At 46.6% G+C, this 18,297-nt stretch overlaps 2 protein-coding genes across 2 annotated transcripts in view; one reads left to right on the forward strand and one right to left on the reverse strand.

Moving 5' to 3' along the window:
* The window catches only part of YIPF1 (Yip1 domain family member 1), a 118,921-nt gene that overhangs the window by 32,015 nt on the left and 68,609 nt on the right, over positions 1-18,297 (reverse strand). The window lies entirely within an intron of this gene.
* The window catches only part of DIO1 (iodothyronine deiodinase 1), a 30,791-nt gene continuing 19,225 nt past the window's right edge, over positions 6,732-18,297 (forward strand). Inside the window, exons 1-2 of the mRNA XM_068238996.1 lie at positions 6,732-7,159; positions 10,333-10,476. Of these exons, the coding sequence (XP_068095097.1) occupies positions 6,832-7,159; positions 10,333-10,476 (472 nt within the window). The 5' untranslated portion in view covers positions 6,732-6,831. The remainder of the gene's footprint in view (positions 7,160-10,332; positions 10,477-18,297) is intronic.

An 18,297-nucleotide genomic window follows, 5' to 3' on the forward strand; every position in this document is an offset into this window, starting at 1 on the left:
TTGTTTTTTTTGGGAAATCATTGGAATACCCTTTGCAAATTTAAAGGGGAACTGAAGTAAGAGGTATACGGAGGCTGCCATGTTTATTTCCTTTTAATACCAGTTGCCTGGCAGCCATGCTGATTCTCTGCCTCTAATACTATTAGCCATAGCCCCTGAACGAGCATGCAGCAGATCAGGTGTTTCAGACTTTAAAGTAAGATCTGACAGGACTAGCTGCACGCTTGTTTCTGGTGTTATTCAGATACTACTGCAGAGAAATAGACCAGCAGGGCTGCCAGGCAACTGGTATTGATTAAAAGGAAATAAATATGGCAGCTTCCATATACCTCTTACTTCAGTTCCCCTTTAAAAAGAAAAAAAGTATGGCCACCTGAACGGCCCGTTCACACTAGAGCGTTTTTCAGGCGATTTCTGCATCGCTAGCGTTTTGAAAAGCACATGTGCAATGTAAAGTCTCTGTGGCTGTTCTCATTTAAGCATTTTGCGTTTTAACAGCGATTAGCTGAAACGCAAACTCGTAGCTTGCACCATTTCTATGCGATTTTGAGCTATTAGCGCTTCAATGTTAAAGATAGGAGCGCTTCAAAAGTGCTGGGCTGTTCACAATCCTCAGCGTTTTTCCAGCGCTTTTACGCAGTAAATATTGCAGATTACCCACAAGACAGAGCAGATTACCAATAAAACACCTCTGTTTCCTGGCTAGTGGCCATCTCCTGTATGGGAGAGCTAAACACAAATCATTGCAAAACGCTGAAAAACGATATCTCATACAGTGAAAAAACGCTGAAAAACCTATGGAGGAAAACGCCAGAAAAAAGCTCCGCGTTTTCCTTAGCGTTTAGCGATTTATAGTGTGAGTGGGGCTATTTAACACTAGGAATCACGCTGCGATCAGGGCTCATAGTCCACCTACGGCACGTGATTACGGTGCAATGTGACAGGTGTCATGCTGCGGTTGCTGTCAAACGTGAAAACTTCAGTATGACCCAGTGGCTTAGCTAAGGAGCTTTGGGCCCCACTGCTTTACATTGGGTCCCCGCCCTCCAGCCGAAATGGCAAATTTCGGCACAGCTGTGCCAATGATTTTGTGAGCCGCCATGGGGCGTAATTTGAATTACGGCACTTGGTGACTCATTTGGGCAACAGCGATTGCCAGAGCTCAAATGATAAAAAACAAGGTATTTTGTCCAATGCCCAAGTTGCTACAAATCGGAGGGGGAATACCATTAATACCACCCCAGACTTTCAGCAGGCGCAGGGTGAATTGGCTTTACACCGCCAAAATTTTGCCGCACCAATTTTAAATGTTTGCCCCCCCCTTCCCTCCCTCCCCTAAGCATTCTGTACATAAAAAATCTTATGGTGCAACTAAAGCTGCCAAGGACATCGACACCACAGTATGAGAGGTACAAGGTACCATCTTTACCAGCATAGCACCATTGAGCGACCGTTTCCATGGAAACCCACTTAACACCTAGGTCCACCGATCGGCTGACCGTGGTCGTTAAGTGGTTAAAGCCTTGTTACTAAAATGCTATGCAAAACAGAAGTATTCCTTGTTTCCTGCTCTTCAAAGCCATTTCTGCCAGGAAAGAGTTTCATGGCTGTAATTTCTTATCAGTGAGGATTACGATGTAGTCCAACCCATACAGAAACTGTCACTTGCGCACCTGATATTTAACGCTTTCAGACAAAGAAAGAAAAAAAGGAACACAGCGTAGTTATTTGTGTGCTAGGCACTGTATATACATATGACTATCTCATCACGTCACATGTCACTTCGTGTATGTGGGCTTTTTTTTTGTATGAGATCGGAAATGTACAGTATGTATGTACAGCAGGTGTGACATGTTTTCTAGGCAAAGTATAGTTGGTTGAATTTGAGTAGGAATGGAAGCAAGTGAAGAGATCTCCGGACAGAGAAGTCTCAGAGAGGAGTGATGAGGATAGGTTAATCAGACTGCAGCATTCACGATGGATTGTAGAGGCGCGATATTAGCTGGTGGAGTGAAAAGGTTGCGATAATTGCAGCAAAAGATTATAGCTGCACACACCTAAAACACTTGTGTGAAATAATCTTAACATATTTTGTTTTATCGATTATATGAAGCCACTTTGCCACTATTTGCATTTCTGTGGGGCTCTGGGTAATTGCTTAACCAATGGAAATTCTAATTAAAGGGACTCTAAACAGAGCCCAAAAATGGAATAGTGAACTTATCTGGGGCGTCCTCCAGCCCCTGTAGCTGGGAAGTCCCTCTGGGTTTCCTGGGTCCCCTGCATTCCTCCGCTGGCGGCTACGTAAACAGCGCAATCTGGCCCATCTGCGTGCCCACTGCAGTCACTCGCCCATTGCCAGGAGTGTTCTGTGCATGCGCAGTTCATTCTTTTGAGAACCACGCATGTGCAAAAATACTCACTACGACGGGTGCTTGATTGCAGTTGCGCTCGACTCCCGGTCCGGGTTGCACAGCTTACGAAGCCACCAGCAGGAGAGCAGAGGAAACCCAGAAGTTGCCGAGGGACCTTATGGGCTACGGGGCCTGGAGGAAGCATACGTATGTACACGTCGCCGGTGAGTTAGGCGCCGGTAGAGCCAAAAGACGTCTCTCCTTGCTGCCTGGCGGTGTTAAATTCTATTCCCCATCCAAATTGTCGCAACTGGGAGGGAATTACCCTTACGCGCTTTGCACAGCATTACATTGCTGCTATGGTGCACCTAGTTTCTGTGCCCAGTAGTGTTGTCCGGATCATGAACGATTCGGATCTTTGATCCGAATCTATTTTGTGAGTCGAATCATCCGAATCATCAAAATGAGTGATTCGGATCGCAAAAGGGGCGGGGCCAGGAGCGACACGCCCCCTCTCAGCGGGGTCCTGGAAGCAGAGCAGAGATGGATCGCTCTGTTGGAGGGGAGGCAGCCTTGCAGGGAGACAGGTAGATGAGAGAGAGGGGACATGGGTGCCACTGCCAGATATGTGTAGAGCACACATACTGGCTGAAATGTGCTGCTCATTATAGGCTGTCTGTTCCGTAGTTGTGCACAGTGATCACATGGGAAGCTTTTGGCTCAGCTCAGCACAGCTCAGTAACTTTGCAGGCACTGTGATTGCAGCGCAATATGATCCTCCTAAACAGCTGCAGTTATCTTCTGGGAATGCTTTCTTTCACTGTGCGAGGTTTGCATGCAAAGTACACAGATGAGCATATAGGTGAAATACATGTAAAGCATATGATTGCAGCATGTGGGTATTGTGTGCAAACATTTCTGCTCTCTGCTCACCCCTCCTCCCTTCTCTGTCCACTCCCTGCCCTCTGTCCATCTTCTCCCCTTCTCTGTATGTCCACCGCCCTCCCCTTCTCCTGTCCTGCTAGTCATTTCACCCCCCTAATGCTTAGGTAGTAAAATGATCCGAGATTCGGATCAAAGATCCGGATCTCTTCAATGATCCGATTTGAATCATCCGGATCATTGAAAAGATCCGAACTTCCCATCTCTAGTGCCCAGCGGTGAGTGCGGTGCTCCAAAACCACCTGCTTCATGGAGGAAGCCCCAAGTATGTTCACTATTCCATTTTTGGGCTCTATTCAGAGTCCCTTTAAAATGTTCTATATACAGGTAGTCCCTGGTTTATGAAAGTTCGACTTACCCACCATTACAAGTGCAGTGACCTGTTGCAATGATGTCACTTTTGTGACTGGACCGAGACCGGGGTAAGCCTCCCAGAGCGGCGTAACTTTGTCGGATGTGAGAACAGGGCAAAAGTCACTTTTTCTGACAAGCAAACGCTCCACCTTAGGCCATTGCCCCTTAAGGCTCATACACACAGGGCACAACTGTCGCCACAAACACGCATGTTGCGGCGACAGGTCCCCCGTCAGTCAGAGCTGTCGCCAGGCGATTGACGTTGCCAATCGCCGGCAACAGCTGCCGCTGCAACTTTTCTGCGACTGCCGCTAGTCCGCCACGCGTACTGTGTGTGTATGCGGACTAGTGACAGCAACCCACACACTGTGAACGGAGCTTCCGGCGGGGGGGGGGGGCCGAACCTTCGGCGACAGCTTCCGCCCCATCTCTGTCCCTCTGCGCGCCGTGTGTACGACTGCTGCACAGAGGGAACTGTCGCTGCTTTTTTTTTTTTCTCTTGTGAGGCATCTGTGCCTCGTGTGTATGAGGCTTTAGACCTAAGGCCAAGTTGCACTCCTACTAGATATCCTAAAACACACTGCCTGTAGGTATATTTACCCCCCTCTTGTGTCCTCCTCCACCCAATTCCTTTAGATTGTAAGCTCACAAGGGCAGGGCTCTCTCACCCTTTTGTGTCTTGGAATTTGTTAAACATTTTATTCATCATGTTACGTTTGTCACTGTCGTTACCAATTCTGTATTTTGTACCGATTTTTGTATTTTGCTACCAATTCTGTGTTTTGTATGTTGGTGTATACAGTTATTTGGGTTGAAAAAAGGCATACGTCCATCAAGTTCAACCAGAAAATAAAGTTGGTGTATACGGTAGCAGAAAGAAAGGGCGCCGCCAGAGACTCTAATGCAATTATCGTTAATATGGCGAAAAAAGGTCACCGCAATAAATATCGTTAACAACATTAGAACTTTACAGTTTTTGAAGTATATAATTGTTTTAGAAGCTTGCCTCGTTATAGTTTTTAAAAACAATGGTGCATGAGCCAGCCTGGGGCCCCGGGAACTCTCACTGCCCGAGGCCCCAGAACCAGCATCTAACACCATGTGTGAGCGCAGCCAAAACCTTGGAACTGCCACCTCCAAGGCCTGTCTCCTACTGCTCTAAAACTTACCAAACACACAATTGGAGAAACTCACTCCCAAACAGTTCTCTGCTGCTTTATAAAGCCTGCAGGCTGCTTATAAGCCAATGAGAAGTGCACACATAATACACCTAGCTTGCAGTGATAATCAAGCAAAAGCTGAGCAAGTCAGCCAATTAGTAGGAGAGGGCTTCAGTTGCATATAGACAATGGCTATATGACCAGCAGGGGGCACCAGCGTGCAGGATATTCCCTCTCATCTGCCCCCCTCCTAACTAAACTGCATGGGATACTACAATAATTAAAAACAATGGTGCATGAGCCAGCCTGGGGCCCCGGGAACTCTCACTGCCCGGGGCCCCAGAACCAGCATCTAACACCATGTGTGAGCGCAGCCAAAACCTTGGAGCTGCCACCTCCAAGGCCTGTCTCCTACTGCTCTAAAACTTACCAAACACACAATTGGAGAAACTCACTCCCAAACAGTTCTCTGCTGCTTTATAAAGCCTGCAGGCTGCTTATAAGCCAATGAGAAGTGCACACATAATACACCTAGCTTGCAGTGATAATCAAGCAAAAGCTGAGCAAGTCAGCCAATTAGTAGGAGAGGGCTTCAGTTGCATATAGACAATGGCTATATGACCAGCAGGGGGCACCAACTGTTTGGGAGTGAGTTTCTCCAATCGTTATAGTTTTTGTCATAATATTTCATTTGTATGTAGAGATTTAACGTTATGAAAGAGACTATCGTTTCGATGTGTAAAAGGGTGTTTCTGCAGAGCGAGAGGTTAGGGTTAGACACCACCAGGGGGAGTAGTTAGGGTTAGGGCCCGTTCAGACTGCACGCGTTTCCAGTCGCGTTTTGGAAACGCGTGCAGGAGGCAGACACGCACGACATCAGACAGTGCATAGAGTGCACTGTCTGATGTTCACACTGCATGCGTTCGGACCTGTGCGGTCCGGGAACGCATGCTGCACGCAGATTTTGTAAAAACGTGTGGCTGTCCCATTCACTTTTCAGTGATGGGATCAGCCACGCAACGCACACAAACGCGGATGGCGTGCGTTCGTACGCGTTGCGGTCCGCACGCGTTCCGCACGCATGGCCATCCGCATTTGTGATCTGAACGGGCCCTTAGGCATCACCCAGGCAGCGGTTGGCTTTAGGCAACACCAAGGGGGGGGAGGGAGGAGGGGGATTAGGGTTAGGCACCACCAAGGGCGTGGTTAGGGTTAGGAACCACCGAGGGGGGATGGGGGGTTAGGGTTAGGCACCACTGGGGGGGAGTTTCTGTGTGAGAGTAGGGTTGGGTTAAGCTGTATTGTTGAATTACGAAACGATTTTTAACGTTAATATATTTTTGTTATTATTTCCCGTCTGTTTTTACAACAGTATTTAACGTTAACCGAGTTCGACAACACTGTTTATCGTTATCAGATTTCGTTATCCACTGGCGCCAATTAGTTATCCAGCAGGGCCCTTTTTTCACGGCGCCCTTTTTTTCATGCATGCGGTGTATACCATTGTCTGTATAATGTACCCCGTGTTTGTTTCTTACTTTATACAGCGCCACGGAATATGTTGGCACTTTATAAATCAGTAATAATAATAATAATGCAGATAGTGTTTTGGCCCAAATTAAAATCCGGGGGACCCTGGTGCTGCACGGTGAGAGCGCTCTCCAGAACACCTCCGGGCTGTCCACATTACAACAGACAGAATTTTGGCACACAATCAAAGCAGGTGGATTTTTTTTCTATAAATAGTGAATAAACGTGTAAGCCTCCACATTCCTATTACTACAGGTTCAATATAAACACAGTTGAAGGACAGTTCATTTTTTCCTCTCTGTCACATGTCTATAAAAACATCTAGCGTGTTTACTGAAAGTAGGAAACACCTATATGTTCTGGCTGCCAGCAAATACTTCCCCGAGGGACAGTCCCCACGAATCAGGTTGAACCACTAATAAGAAATCCAGCGTGAGTGCAAAGTAGCACATTTCCTACTTGAGTCTATGGCGTGCTGACATCTCTCCCAGATGAGAAGACACATATGGCGCTATGTGCAGAAGGCTCTTATCTTCTGTTCTCTCTTCCTGTACGTTACGGGGGGCAGATTGCTCATGTTCCTCTTCCCGAAGACCATGGCGTCCATGCTGAAGGCGAAGTTTGAGGCTGGAGCCCGTAATCCCAAGTTTAAATACGAAGACTGGGGACCCACTGTCTTCACCTTCAGGTTCTTGAAGTCTTTGCTGCAGATCATGTGGCTACGCCTGGAAGATGAGGCGTTCGTGGGACAAACAGCACCCAACACACCAGTGTTGGACCTGGAGGGTGAGCCGCACCACATCTTTGACTACTTCCGAGGTAGGTGCTGGATATTGGGTGCCGTCCATTGTTTTAGTACTTTTTGAGAGAAAAAGGAGCAGAGGTGTGATGAAACTACAGGACCTTTTCCAATGATTACTACAGCAGAACACCAGCCAAACCAGATTGTTCATTCAGACTCTTCATATCTGAAGAGCTTTCCATCAGGGTTTTTGTTACTATGGCCACCATTGGGAGATTTCACCTCGCTTCCTGTTTCGGTGACACCCTGAGAAATGGTGTCACGGAGACAGGATGTTAGGAGAAAATCATCTCAATGGGGGAAATCAAAACCGTTACTGGTTCCATACTACTCTCCATGGGAGTGTAATGTATGCATTTTAGAGTGGCGGCTTGGAAGTTCCACTCAGAATAGGGATTCATAGGTATTTTAGCTGCAGATTTTCTTCCAGGTCAGCTGTAGAACAGAGGTGTTGGGGAAGGGTCAAGCAGTAAGAGGACCTGTTATGATCTACCTAAAGCCGAACTACAGAAAGGTCTCTGTCACATACATTGGTGAACGTTAAGGCTTGGCCCACACTATGCACACTGGTTTACATGGACCCCTGGTTCAGAGTGTCTCCACCGGCTCCGGTGCATCGGACATGTCATATCTAGCATCGCTATCATGATATGTCTGACGTCTGTCCAGTGTCCGTAAAAATCATGTAAGGTCAGGACTTTGCATACCATCACTGCAACCAGTGGCGGAACTACAATGTGTGGGGCCCACCAGCGAAGCTTTGATGGGGTTCCTCAGTGTTCCCACCCCTTCCCTTGTCTCCCCTTTGTGCCCTTCACGGCCTTGCTGCCCATCTTACAAGGGTCATAAAACAAGTGTGGCCAGCATAATCTCCACGCCTACAACATGTGTTGCCGCAAAAAACACCTGATCCGAAGTATAGTCCCTGTATCGGAGGAATTGAATTTTAATAGTTGGAGTCCCCACAGCTCTGGCCCCCTCTGCGATTACATGGACTGCTCCTCTCTAGTTACACCCCTACCTGCAACAGACAGAATGGACATGTTGTTACCTGTCTAAATGGATCCTATGTTTGACATCGGTGCGTCAAATTGTCCGTTGGTCTATGGTGGTTCACTCCACGAGACGGACCATCCTAGATTTTTAGTGTGAACCGAGTCTAACAAAAACGTGTCTGTTTTGGCACACAAGTTTTATTGAAAGTATAATTTATAGTTTAATGAGGAAGGGTGAAGAGAGAGGTGGCATAAAATGGTAGAGAAATTGGTAGTCAGCAGACTCAGGTGACAGAGAGACCTACTCCATCACTTATTACCCTTGTTTTATCCAACAGAAACGAGTTTAGCTCTGGTCAGAATAAGGTTAAATACACACTTAGGATTGGGATGGCATACCATTTGTGGCGCCTTTGATCCTGATGCTGGTGCAGTGGTAACATCCTCGGGAACAGGATGCCCACGGGAAATTACCATGAGAGGCCACAAAGACGAGGCAGATATGAAAAAAATAGTGGTAGACTTGGTATAGTAAATATATCCTTGTTGGTGTTCCACTTGCACCAGTAACTGCCAAAATACTTTACAAGGATATAAAAAAAGCAAAATAGAACTCTCCAAACCAAAAAGTAATCATGATTTAGCTTTAAAATTCAAAAATGCAGAAAATTGACAGGCAAGATTTTTTAATCGTGAAAAGTGCATCCATCCAACAGTCAATACGCATATTGACCATACCATAAAATAATTCACAGTAAATTTCTTTTGTAGGCTAGGCGACAATGCTGGTTTGTTTTGGGTAACAACCCTTCCTCAGGCATAATTTAGTACAATAGTGCAATAAATCTAAAAAAAATAAACATTAAAGTGATTTATTGATATCCCAAATCCAAGGAGTGAAACAAATGGAATATGTGGAAGAGACAAAAAGTGCCCATAATGCAAAAAGATGAAGATGTATAAAAATATCCATAAAACCACGGGGCAAATATATAGAAAGAAAAAAGAAAAATGTGCAGAGCAGACCCCACTTTTCATGATTAAAAATCTCGTCTGTCAATTTTTGCATTCCCTCCCCATTGCTCCATAGCGATGATAACGACCAGAAAACACTTTAAGACCTACTGTGATCCTAGCGTTAAGTGGGTACACACACACATCCAATCTTGATTGGCCAGTTTTACCACTTCCACGTAGTATAATGTTTTTGATTTTGAATATTTTGAACAGATTGCGCAATTAAGCTCTAACACTACATGGAAGTGCTAAAATTGGCAATCAAGATTGGATGTGTGTACTCACCTGGCTGGATTTTTTGGTTCTGCTCATGAATGAAATGAGCTCCGTTACCTGCGGCGTGCTTTTCGTGTGATCGCCGCGGTAGAGAAAGCGAGTTTATGGTCATGGAATTGTACTGACAGACACCTGCCTTGTATGAGCTATTATGCAACTGGAGCAAAGGTGAGAGGCTTGGCGAATAAAATGAACTTTGCTCCATCCTAATCTATCAATGATATAACTTCATTATATTGCCACCCTGCGGCTGTTAAAGGGCCCATCCACTCAAAACTGATCATTAAAGGAAAACTCCACCCATGTTGAAAAAACAAACAAACAATGATTCTCTCTAGAGATCAACTCCACTTACTTCCATTAAAGTGGTAAGAAACTCATCAATTCGTCTTTGCTCTAAAAGATTATTTACAGCATAAAATCTACTACCACAAAAATAAATTGAAGCAGAACCGCATTCAAATGGGTAAACACAGCACTTTATTCTTCAGTGGAAAGCTCCTTGCTTCAGTGGGCAGCTTCTGGCTGCATCCAAAGAGGTGATAACATTATCTTTTGTTTACATTCTTTTGTCACATGCATTTAGTAAACATTAGCAAACTGCCAAAACTGAGCTATACTGAGCTGAGAAGCAGAAACAGTGAAGTGATCACTAGATAGATTTTAATAAATAAGCCAGTTTCATGTGGTCCGGTGGTTCTGATCCAGTTCTGAAACATGCCTGGAGAAGAAACTTAAAGTTTCAAAAGCTTTTCACTCTGAGAAAAATATACATTTTTTAATGTAAGTATTCTACATTTTATGATTTTTGTGGCCCTTTACATTTATTGTAGTAGATGTTTTTTTAAACAGATTTGCCTTTGTTTGTTGATCTGGTATTTATATAGTGTTGTTTGATGCAGGTCACCGGCCGCTGGTCCTCACGTTCGGCAGCTGCACATGACCCCCGTTCCTCTTCACTCTCAGCCAGTTCAATAAGCTCGTCCAGGACTTCAGCTCTGTGGCCGATTTCTTGATCATCTACATAGACGAGGCACACGCTGAAGGTAAATATCACAGTAAAGTTGCTCACATACCCTGAATAAATGTCACCCGACACAATTGTTTCTTGGGTGACAGCTTTACAAGTGATCACTGCGCAGACACACTGCTTGGCTACAACCTGGTATGTTCTATGGAAGAAGGGAGTAGGTGGCAAGCTGCAGTTTCCAGGCAATAGCAGTACTTTGTTTTGTGACTATCGATTAGTAATCTGGAACGGCAGATCGCTGTCATTGTGGTAGACCTGTACTGATGTTTGGTTTATGATGCCTAACTCTAACCTTTCCCCTAATGTAAATACTTTCCTGACAATAAACCTTATCCTCCTCTTAAAGGTAACCCCTTCTGAAACCTAACCTCCCTGTAATGGTAACCTCCTCCTAACCTGCACCTAATGGTATCACCTCCCCAACCCCTAACCTCCCCCTATTGGTAACCTCTTTCTGACCCCTAACCTCTCCTGAGTGGTATCCTCTTCCTGACCTCTAACCTCCCCCTAATGATATCCCCTTCCTGACACCCACCCCTAATGGTATCACCTTCCTGACCCCTAACCTCCACCTAATGGTATCACCTTCCCAACCACGAACCTCCCACTAATGGTATCCTCTTCCTGACTCCTAACCTCCCCCTAATGGTAACCTCTTTCTGACCCCTAACCTCCCCCTATTGGTAACCTCTTTCTGACCCCTAAGCTCCCCGAGTGGTAACCTCTTCCTGACCTCTAACCTCCCTCTAATGAGATCCCCTTCCTGACACCCACCCCTAATGGTATCACCTTCCTGACCCCTAACCTCCACCTAATGGTAACCCCTTCCTTACCTCCCCCTAATGGTATCACCTCCCCAACCCCTAACCTCCCCCTAATGGTATCACCTCCCCAACCCATAACCTCCCCCTAATGGTAACCTCTTTCTGACTCCTAACCTCCCCTGAGTGGTATCCTCTTCCTGACCTCTAACCTCCCCCTAATGATATCCCCTTCCTGACACCCACCCCTAATGGTATCACCTTCCTGACCCCTAACCTCCACCTAATGGTATCACCTTCCCAACCACTAACCTCCCACTAATGGTATCCTCTTCCTGACCCATAACCTCCCCCTATTGGTAACCTCTTTCTGACCCCTAACCTCCCCGAGTGGTAACCTCTTCCTGACCTCTAACCTCCCTCTAATGATATCCCCTTCCTGACACCCACCCCTAATGGTATCACCTTCCTGACCCCTAACCTCCACCTAATAGTAACCCCTTCCTTACCACCCCCTAATGGTATCACCTTCCCTACCACTAACCTCCCACTAATGGTATCTTCTTCCTGACCCCTAACCTCCCACTAATGGTATCTTCTTCCTGACCCCTAACCTCCCCAATTTCTTGCTAAATCCATCTGGATTATGCCCATTGTGGACTGGTCGTCGTGGGCTTGACTTTCTATAAGTATAATTGAATAATCTCGCTGCAGGTGCTACAGATGTCTGCACAGTGACACAACCACTAATTCAGTAGCGTCAAAGGCAGCAGTGACAGCTGGCACTCAATGCTACCGGCACATCAATAGTTAAAGTGCACCAGAGATGATATACTGGCACTTATTTATACTTACCTTGGGCTTCCTCCAGCCTCATGAGCACTGTGGCTTCCCTGGCCGTCCTCTTCAGCCCCTCCGTTCTGGCGCTACGACTCCTGGTAATCTGGTCAGCCGCCACCAGTTGAGGTCTTCTGCACATGCGCAGCTCGGCCCCGCGTTCGCCCACGCCGCACTCCTGTCCCCTGGAGCGTTATGCGCTTGCTCAGGACTACTGCACAGCCACAGAACTCTTCAAGGCACTGGAGTGAGACGAGGGGTGCATGTGCGGCCAAGCCACGCATGCGCAGAAGGCCGCGACTGCCCGGATTGCCGGGAGTAATAGGAGCTTAATGAAGGGGCTGAGGAAGACGGCGTAGTAGGCCACGGTGCTCATGGGGCTGGAGGAAGCCCCAGGTAAGTAAAAATAACTGCCAGTGTACCATCTCTAGTGCACTTTAAGAGGAACTCCAGTGAACATTTTACTGTTGGCAGGTGATGTAGCTGCTGCATGGTTTTTGGCAGTTGGAAGCAGCTGTAAACAGCTATTTCCCACAGTACAACAAGGTTCACAGACAGGAAACTGCCAGGAGTTCGAATTTTTCTTGTGGGAGGGGTTACTTGTGGGAGGGATTTCACCACAATACCAGTCATACAGCGCCCCCTGATGGTCTGTTTGTGAAAATCAGCTACTGATTAAGATAAAGTTCAGTTTTTGGTCTGAGTTTCTCTTTAAAGGGAATCTTAAAGTAAACCAGAGACGGGTTAATTAAAAGATTTGATACTTACCCTGGGCTTCCTCCAGCCCTATAAGCACGTGTTAGTTCCTCGCCGTCCTCCTGCCGTTCAGCCGCAAACAGGCCCGGTAACTGGCTCAGTCATGTCAGTCAGGGTCTTCTGCGCATGCGCAGACCCTCCGCACATGCTCAGAAGATCCCGACTGACACGACTTAGCCATGATGATGAGATAGACATGTGTATGTACAGTGCCAAGCATACAAATAAATATGCTGTGCTGCTTTTCTTCTTTCTCGGCCTGAAAGGGTTAATAGCCTACTTACTATGCAACTGACAGCTTTTCTCAAGTCCCAACCTAGTCTGACTACTGATAAGGAATTACAGCCATAAAAGACTTTGCTCTAGGAAGCCCAGTTCTCTGCCAGGAGAGGATAGATTAAAAAAAGGTCAATAGTTCCTATATTTGAGCACTATGACGCTCAGAGACAGACTGTTACATTCAGCTGAGACAAAACAATAAATCTGCTTTTCTAAGGGCTCTTTCACATCAGACAACGCGAACAGGAGCCGTTCTCCTGCACGCGTTGTCTGCCTGTGGCGTGTCGTCGGGTATCTGCGGTGCGACGCAATCAATCAGCGGCGGTAGCTGGTAATTAAACCCGACGGAAACCGCCGGCTCGCGGGTGCATTGGAGGAAAAACTGCGCCCGGGTGCGGCGGAACCGCAACGCATCGAAACGCAGCGTCGAGTGTGAAAGGTAAAATGAAAGTCTATGGACTTTCATCTTACCTTGGTTAACGCAAACGGCTGCCGTTTGCGTTAACGCACAAAGTCTGCCCTAATGTGAAAGAGCCCTAAGGAACATAACATAAAAAACTGTGGGATATCTAAAAGTCATTTTTAGGAGTAGGAGGATAGATACAATTGTTTATCTCTTCACTTAAGTATCACTTAAAGAGGACCGTTAAGTAATTGGAAGTCCACCAAGCAGTTCCCTTTAAGTACATACCATGCTCCACAGCATAAGTTTCCATGAATTGCTTCATCGAGAAGTAGAGCGCCATGCACCAGTATTGCAGCAAAACCAAAACTTTAACTACCTGAAGACTGCTCCACGCCGATGGGCGTGGCCGCGGCGGCAGCCTCAGGACCGCCCAACGCCAATTGGCGTCAAGTCCTGGGGCTGCAGTTTGCAGGAGATTGCGCGCAGGCTGCGCGTGCATCTCCTGCTTGGGGGGCCAAGCTCTGCCCCGCCTTCAGTCTCCGAGCGGCAATCAGCTGTACTGATCAGCAGCAGCGCTGTACTGGGGACAGCCGTGTGACATGGCTGTCCCCCTGGGGAACTTGGGAGCGATCGGCAGTGATAGGCTGGCTGGGGGAGGGAGGGAGGCTGGCTGGGGGAGGCAGCAGAAACGTGTTGCTTTTTTTTTTTAAATAAAAAAAGACTATAAATATTTATATTAAAAAAAATAAAGAACCGGGGGTGATCAGTCCCCACCCAACAGAGAGCTCTGTTGGGGATAGAAAGGGGGGGGGGGGGGGGGGGTCACTAGTGTGCTGTGTTGTGCAGCCCTGCAGCTTGGCCTTAAAGCTGCAGTGGCCCTTTTAGTAAATAGCCTGGTCTTTAGGGGGGTTTAGCACTGTGGTCCTGAAGTGGTTAATGGAACAGACCTTACCCAATCATTGGCTTCTGGCAAAGCGGGAAGACCTGTGAAATGGCTCTCAGGTCTTTGTCACCCCCTGGTGTACCTTGTATGTTGTATTATTATTATTATGTTTTATTTATATAGCGCCAATATCTTCCGTAGCACTGTACATAGTATATAACAAACAGTGTGGATTACAGAAACATGAGACGTTCAACACTCCGTACAATCAGGACATCCAGCAATACAAATACAGACATAGCTGATGTGTGGTGCGAGACATCACCAATACTGGTACATGTTCATATGATCAATTACAGCAGAATAGGATTAGCTAGGAGGTCCCTGTCTTTGTGCACTTACAATCTAGATCCCTGAGGATGTCCATTACAGTTTTGGCTTTGCTACAATACTGGTGTCTGGCTCTTTACGTCTGGATTAAATAACCACTAATCTATTTTCTGGACACATCACTCTGGTTGGATATGAACTAGGCAAGGGCTGAAAAGTCTCTTGTCATTGCAGACAGTGCAGTTTATTGGTTCACAAATGGTGTGAAAATGGAGCAGGTGCCCAGATGGAAGATTCTGATTGGCTGCTCTGTGCATGGAGCAGGTGCTCAGGTGAAGGATTCTGATTGGCTGCTCTGTGCATGGAGCAGGTTCTCAGGTGGAGGATTCTGATTGGCTGCTCTGTGCATGGAGCAGGTGCTCAGGTGAAGGATTCTGATTGGCTGCTCTGTGCATGGAGCAGGTGCCAGATGGAGGATTCTGATTGGCTGCTCTGTGCATGGAGCAGGTGCCCAGATGGAGGATTCTGATTGGCTACTCTGTGCATGGAGCAGGTGTTCAGGTGGAGGATTCTGATTGGCTGCTCTGTGCATGGAGCAGGTGCCCAGATGGAAGATTCTGATTGGCTGCTCTGTGCATGGAGCAGGTGCTCAGGTGGAGGATTCTGATTGGCTGCTCTGTGCATGGAGCAGGTGCCCAGATGGAGGATTCTGATTGGCTGCTCTGTGTTTGGTGCAGGTGCTCAGGTGAAGGATTCTGATTGGCTTCTCTGTGCATGGAGAAGGTGCCCAGATAGAGGATTCTGATTGGCTGCTCTGTGCATGGAGCAGGTGCCCAGATGGAGGATTCTGATTGGCTGCTCTGAGCATAGGAGCCACTTTTGCACTAGATGTAATAATATAATAATCCTAACATTTGTTTAGCGCTTTTCTCCTGTTGGACTCACAGCGCTCAAGAGCTGCAGCCACTGGCACGCGCTCAAGAGGCCACCCTGCAGTGTTAGGAAGTCTTGCCCAAGGACTTTGCATTGTTTATAGTGTAGGGACAGTTTCCAAGGATATACGCATTGCTGAGGAATTTACTACCCAAAGAAGCCATTGTAGGAATCCAAAAATAAACACCCTTGCCACAAATCTGTCACACTTTTGGTCCAATGTAAACTCCCAGATAATACAACTGAGCAGAGGTACCGAACCCAATGATCCTGCTTTCTTCCTGCTATATTACAGTAGTTGGGGCATTACAAAATATAAGGCCTACTTGACTCAGCATCTGGGTCGCTGGTAGCTCGACAGTGGAAGGCCTCTCCCCCTCCTACTCAAATCAAATCAAAGATAGCTTTATTGGAATGACCAAGATTCATACCAGCATTGCCAAAGCAGGAGGAAATGGGGGACATGGAACGGGGTGGGGTAGGGGTATAGTGGGTTAGCAGTTTGTGGACATTTTTTAGGTTTACACAGTGGCATAGCGTAGGAGCTGTGAGCCCCGATGCAAGTTTTACAATGGGGTCCCCTAAGCACTCTATACATAACAATTGATACGGTGCACCAAAACCTGCCAGGGACAACCACAGTGTCAGAGGTGCAAGGAACAGTTTGTTAATGATTACCACATTTCAAAGTATCTATAGAAGTGATTATTGTGAGCACAGGATCAATAGAGAGCGAATACTGTAGTTGAAGGAGGGCCCTTCAGGGCCCCTCTGGCCTAAGGGCCCCAATGCGGTCGCTACCTCTGCAACCTATTGGTCCTCTGTTGGTAATAATCACTTCTATAGATACTTTGAATAGTAGTAATCATTAACAAGCTGCTCCCCATCCCCTTCTTGCACCTCTGACACTGTAGTTGCCATTGGCAGGTTTTGGTGCGCCGTAGCAATTGCTATGTATAGAGTGCTTGGGGGCCCTATTGAAAAACTTGCATCGGGGCCCACAACTCCTTAGCTACGCTACTGCAAATATTGTATGCAAATGTATGCATCTTGAAAATTGACCAATCAAATTTTACCTCAGCAGGAATTGATTGGTTAATTTTCTAGATGCATAAATTTGCATACAGAATTTGACTAATACTCAACTTAAAATTATTTGCATCTCATTGACCACGCCTTTTCTTCTCTCCCCACTCTTTCCTTTTCCTCTCTGTCACTTTCTTTTATATCCTCTAAGGCCTAGTGCACACCAGAGCGGTTCTGCTACGGTTTGCGATCCACTTGCGGGTGCGGATCCGCTTGGGTAATGTATTTCAATGGGCTGGTGCACACCAAAGCGGGAGGCGTTTTGCTGAAATGCATACTCCCGGGCTGCTGCAGATTTTGGATTGCGGAGGCGTTTCTGCCTCAATGTTAAGTATAGGAAAACCGCAAACCGCTCTGAAAAACAGCACTTCAGAGCGGTTTGCCAGGCGTTTTTTGTTACAGTAGCTGTTCAGTAACAGCTTTACTGTAACAATATCAGAAATCTACTACACCAAAACCGCTACATAAAACCGCAAAACGCTAGCTGAAACGCTACAGAAAAATAAGAAAAAGCGTTTCAAAATCTGCTAGCATTTTGCGGATCTGGTAGCGGTTTTTGGTGTGCAACACACACACACACACGCACGCACACACACAGACACAGACACACACACACACACACACACGCACACACACACAGACACACACACAGACACACACACAGACACACACACAGACACACACACACACACACACACACACACACACACGCACGCACGCACGCACGCACGCACACACGCACGCACACACACACAGACACACACACCACACACACAGACACACACACCACACACACAGACACACACACAGACACACGCACACACACACACACACACACACACCACACACACACACACTGTACACACACACACACACACACACACACACACACACTGTACACACACACACACACACACACACACACCTTTCTCCTGAGATATCTCCTGGGACAGGGGTTCCCAACCTTTTTGACGTCGTGACACATCACGCCAAATGCTCAGACCCTGTGACACGTCACATATGTATAATAGAAAAAATACTAATAATAACCACGATTGGATGGAAAGAGTGCATTATCCTGAATATACTTAAAAATAAAGGCTAGAACCTTTCAGGAATATTAATAAAAACAATCAGTGGGACAGTTAGCTGCCCCCCATTTAGAATGATAGCACAGCACCGACAAAAAGCACCACGTGTTATAGCCGCATTGTGGCCCCCAAAGAAATACCATCAGACTCAGTATACAGGATCTTCTCCAAAAATTAGCATATTGTGCTAATATGCTAATTTTTTGAGAAGATCCTGTAGGTAGGTAGCCATGTATAGGTGCCTCCAGTATAGGTAGCCAGGAGTAGGTGCAGACGCATCAGAAGCTGAAATAGATACATTTTGTTTACATAAATGTATCTAAGTGTTGAATGTGACTCATCTCTCTGACTGAGAAGGAGCTTGGAGGACAGCCAAAGAGTGTGTAACATTTCTCAATAGATACATGTAACTAAATAGAATGTATCTATCTGAACTTCTGCATATCTCTCCACGAACTTTAAACCTCTGTGTTTA

The sequence above is a fragment of the Hyperolius riggenbachi genome, chromosome 6 (genome assembly GCF_040937935.1).
Source record: "Hyperolius riggenbachi isolate aHypRig1 chromosome 6, aHypRig1.pri, whole genome shotgun sequence".
NCBI lineage: Eukaryota > Metazoa > Chordata > Amphibia > Anura > Hyperoliidae > Hyperolius > Hyperolius riggenbachi.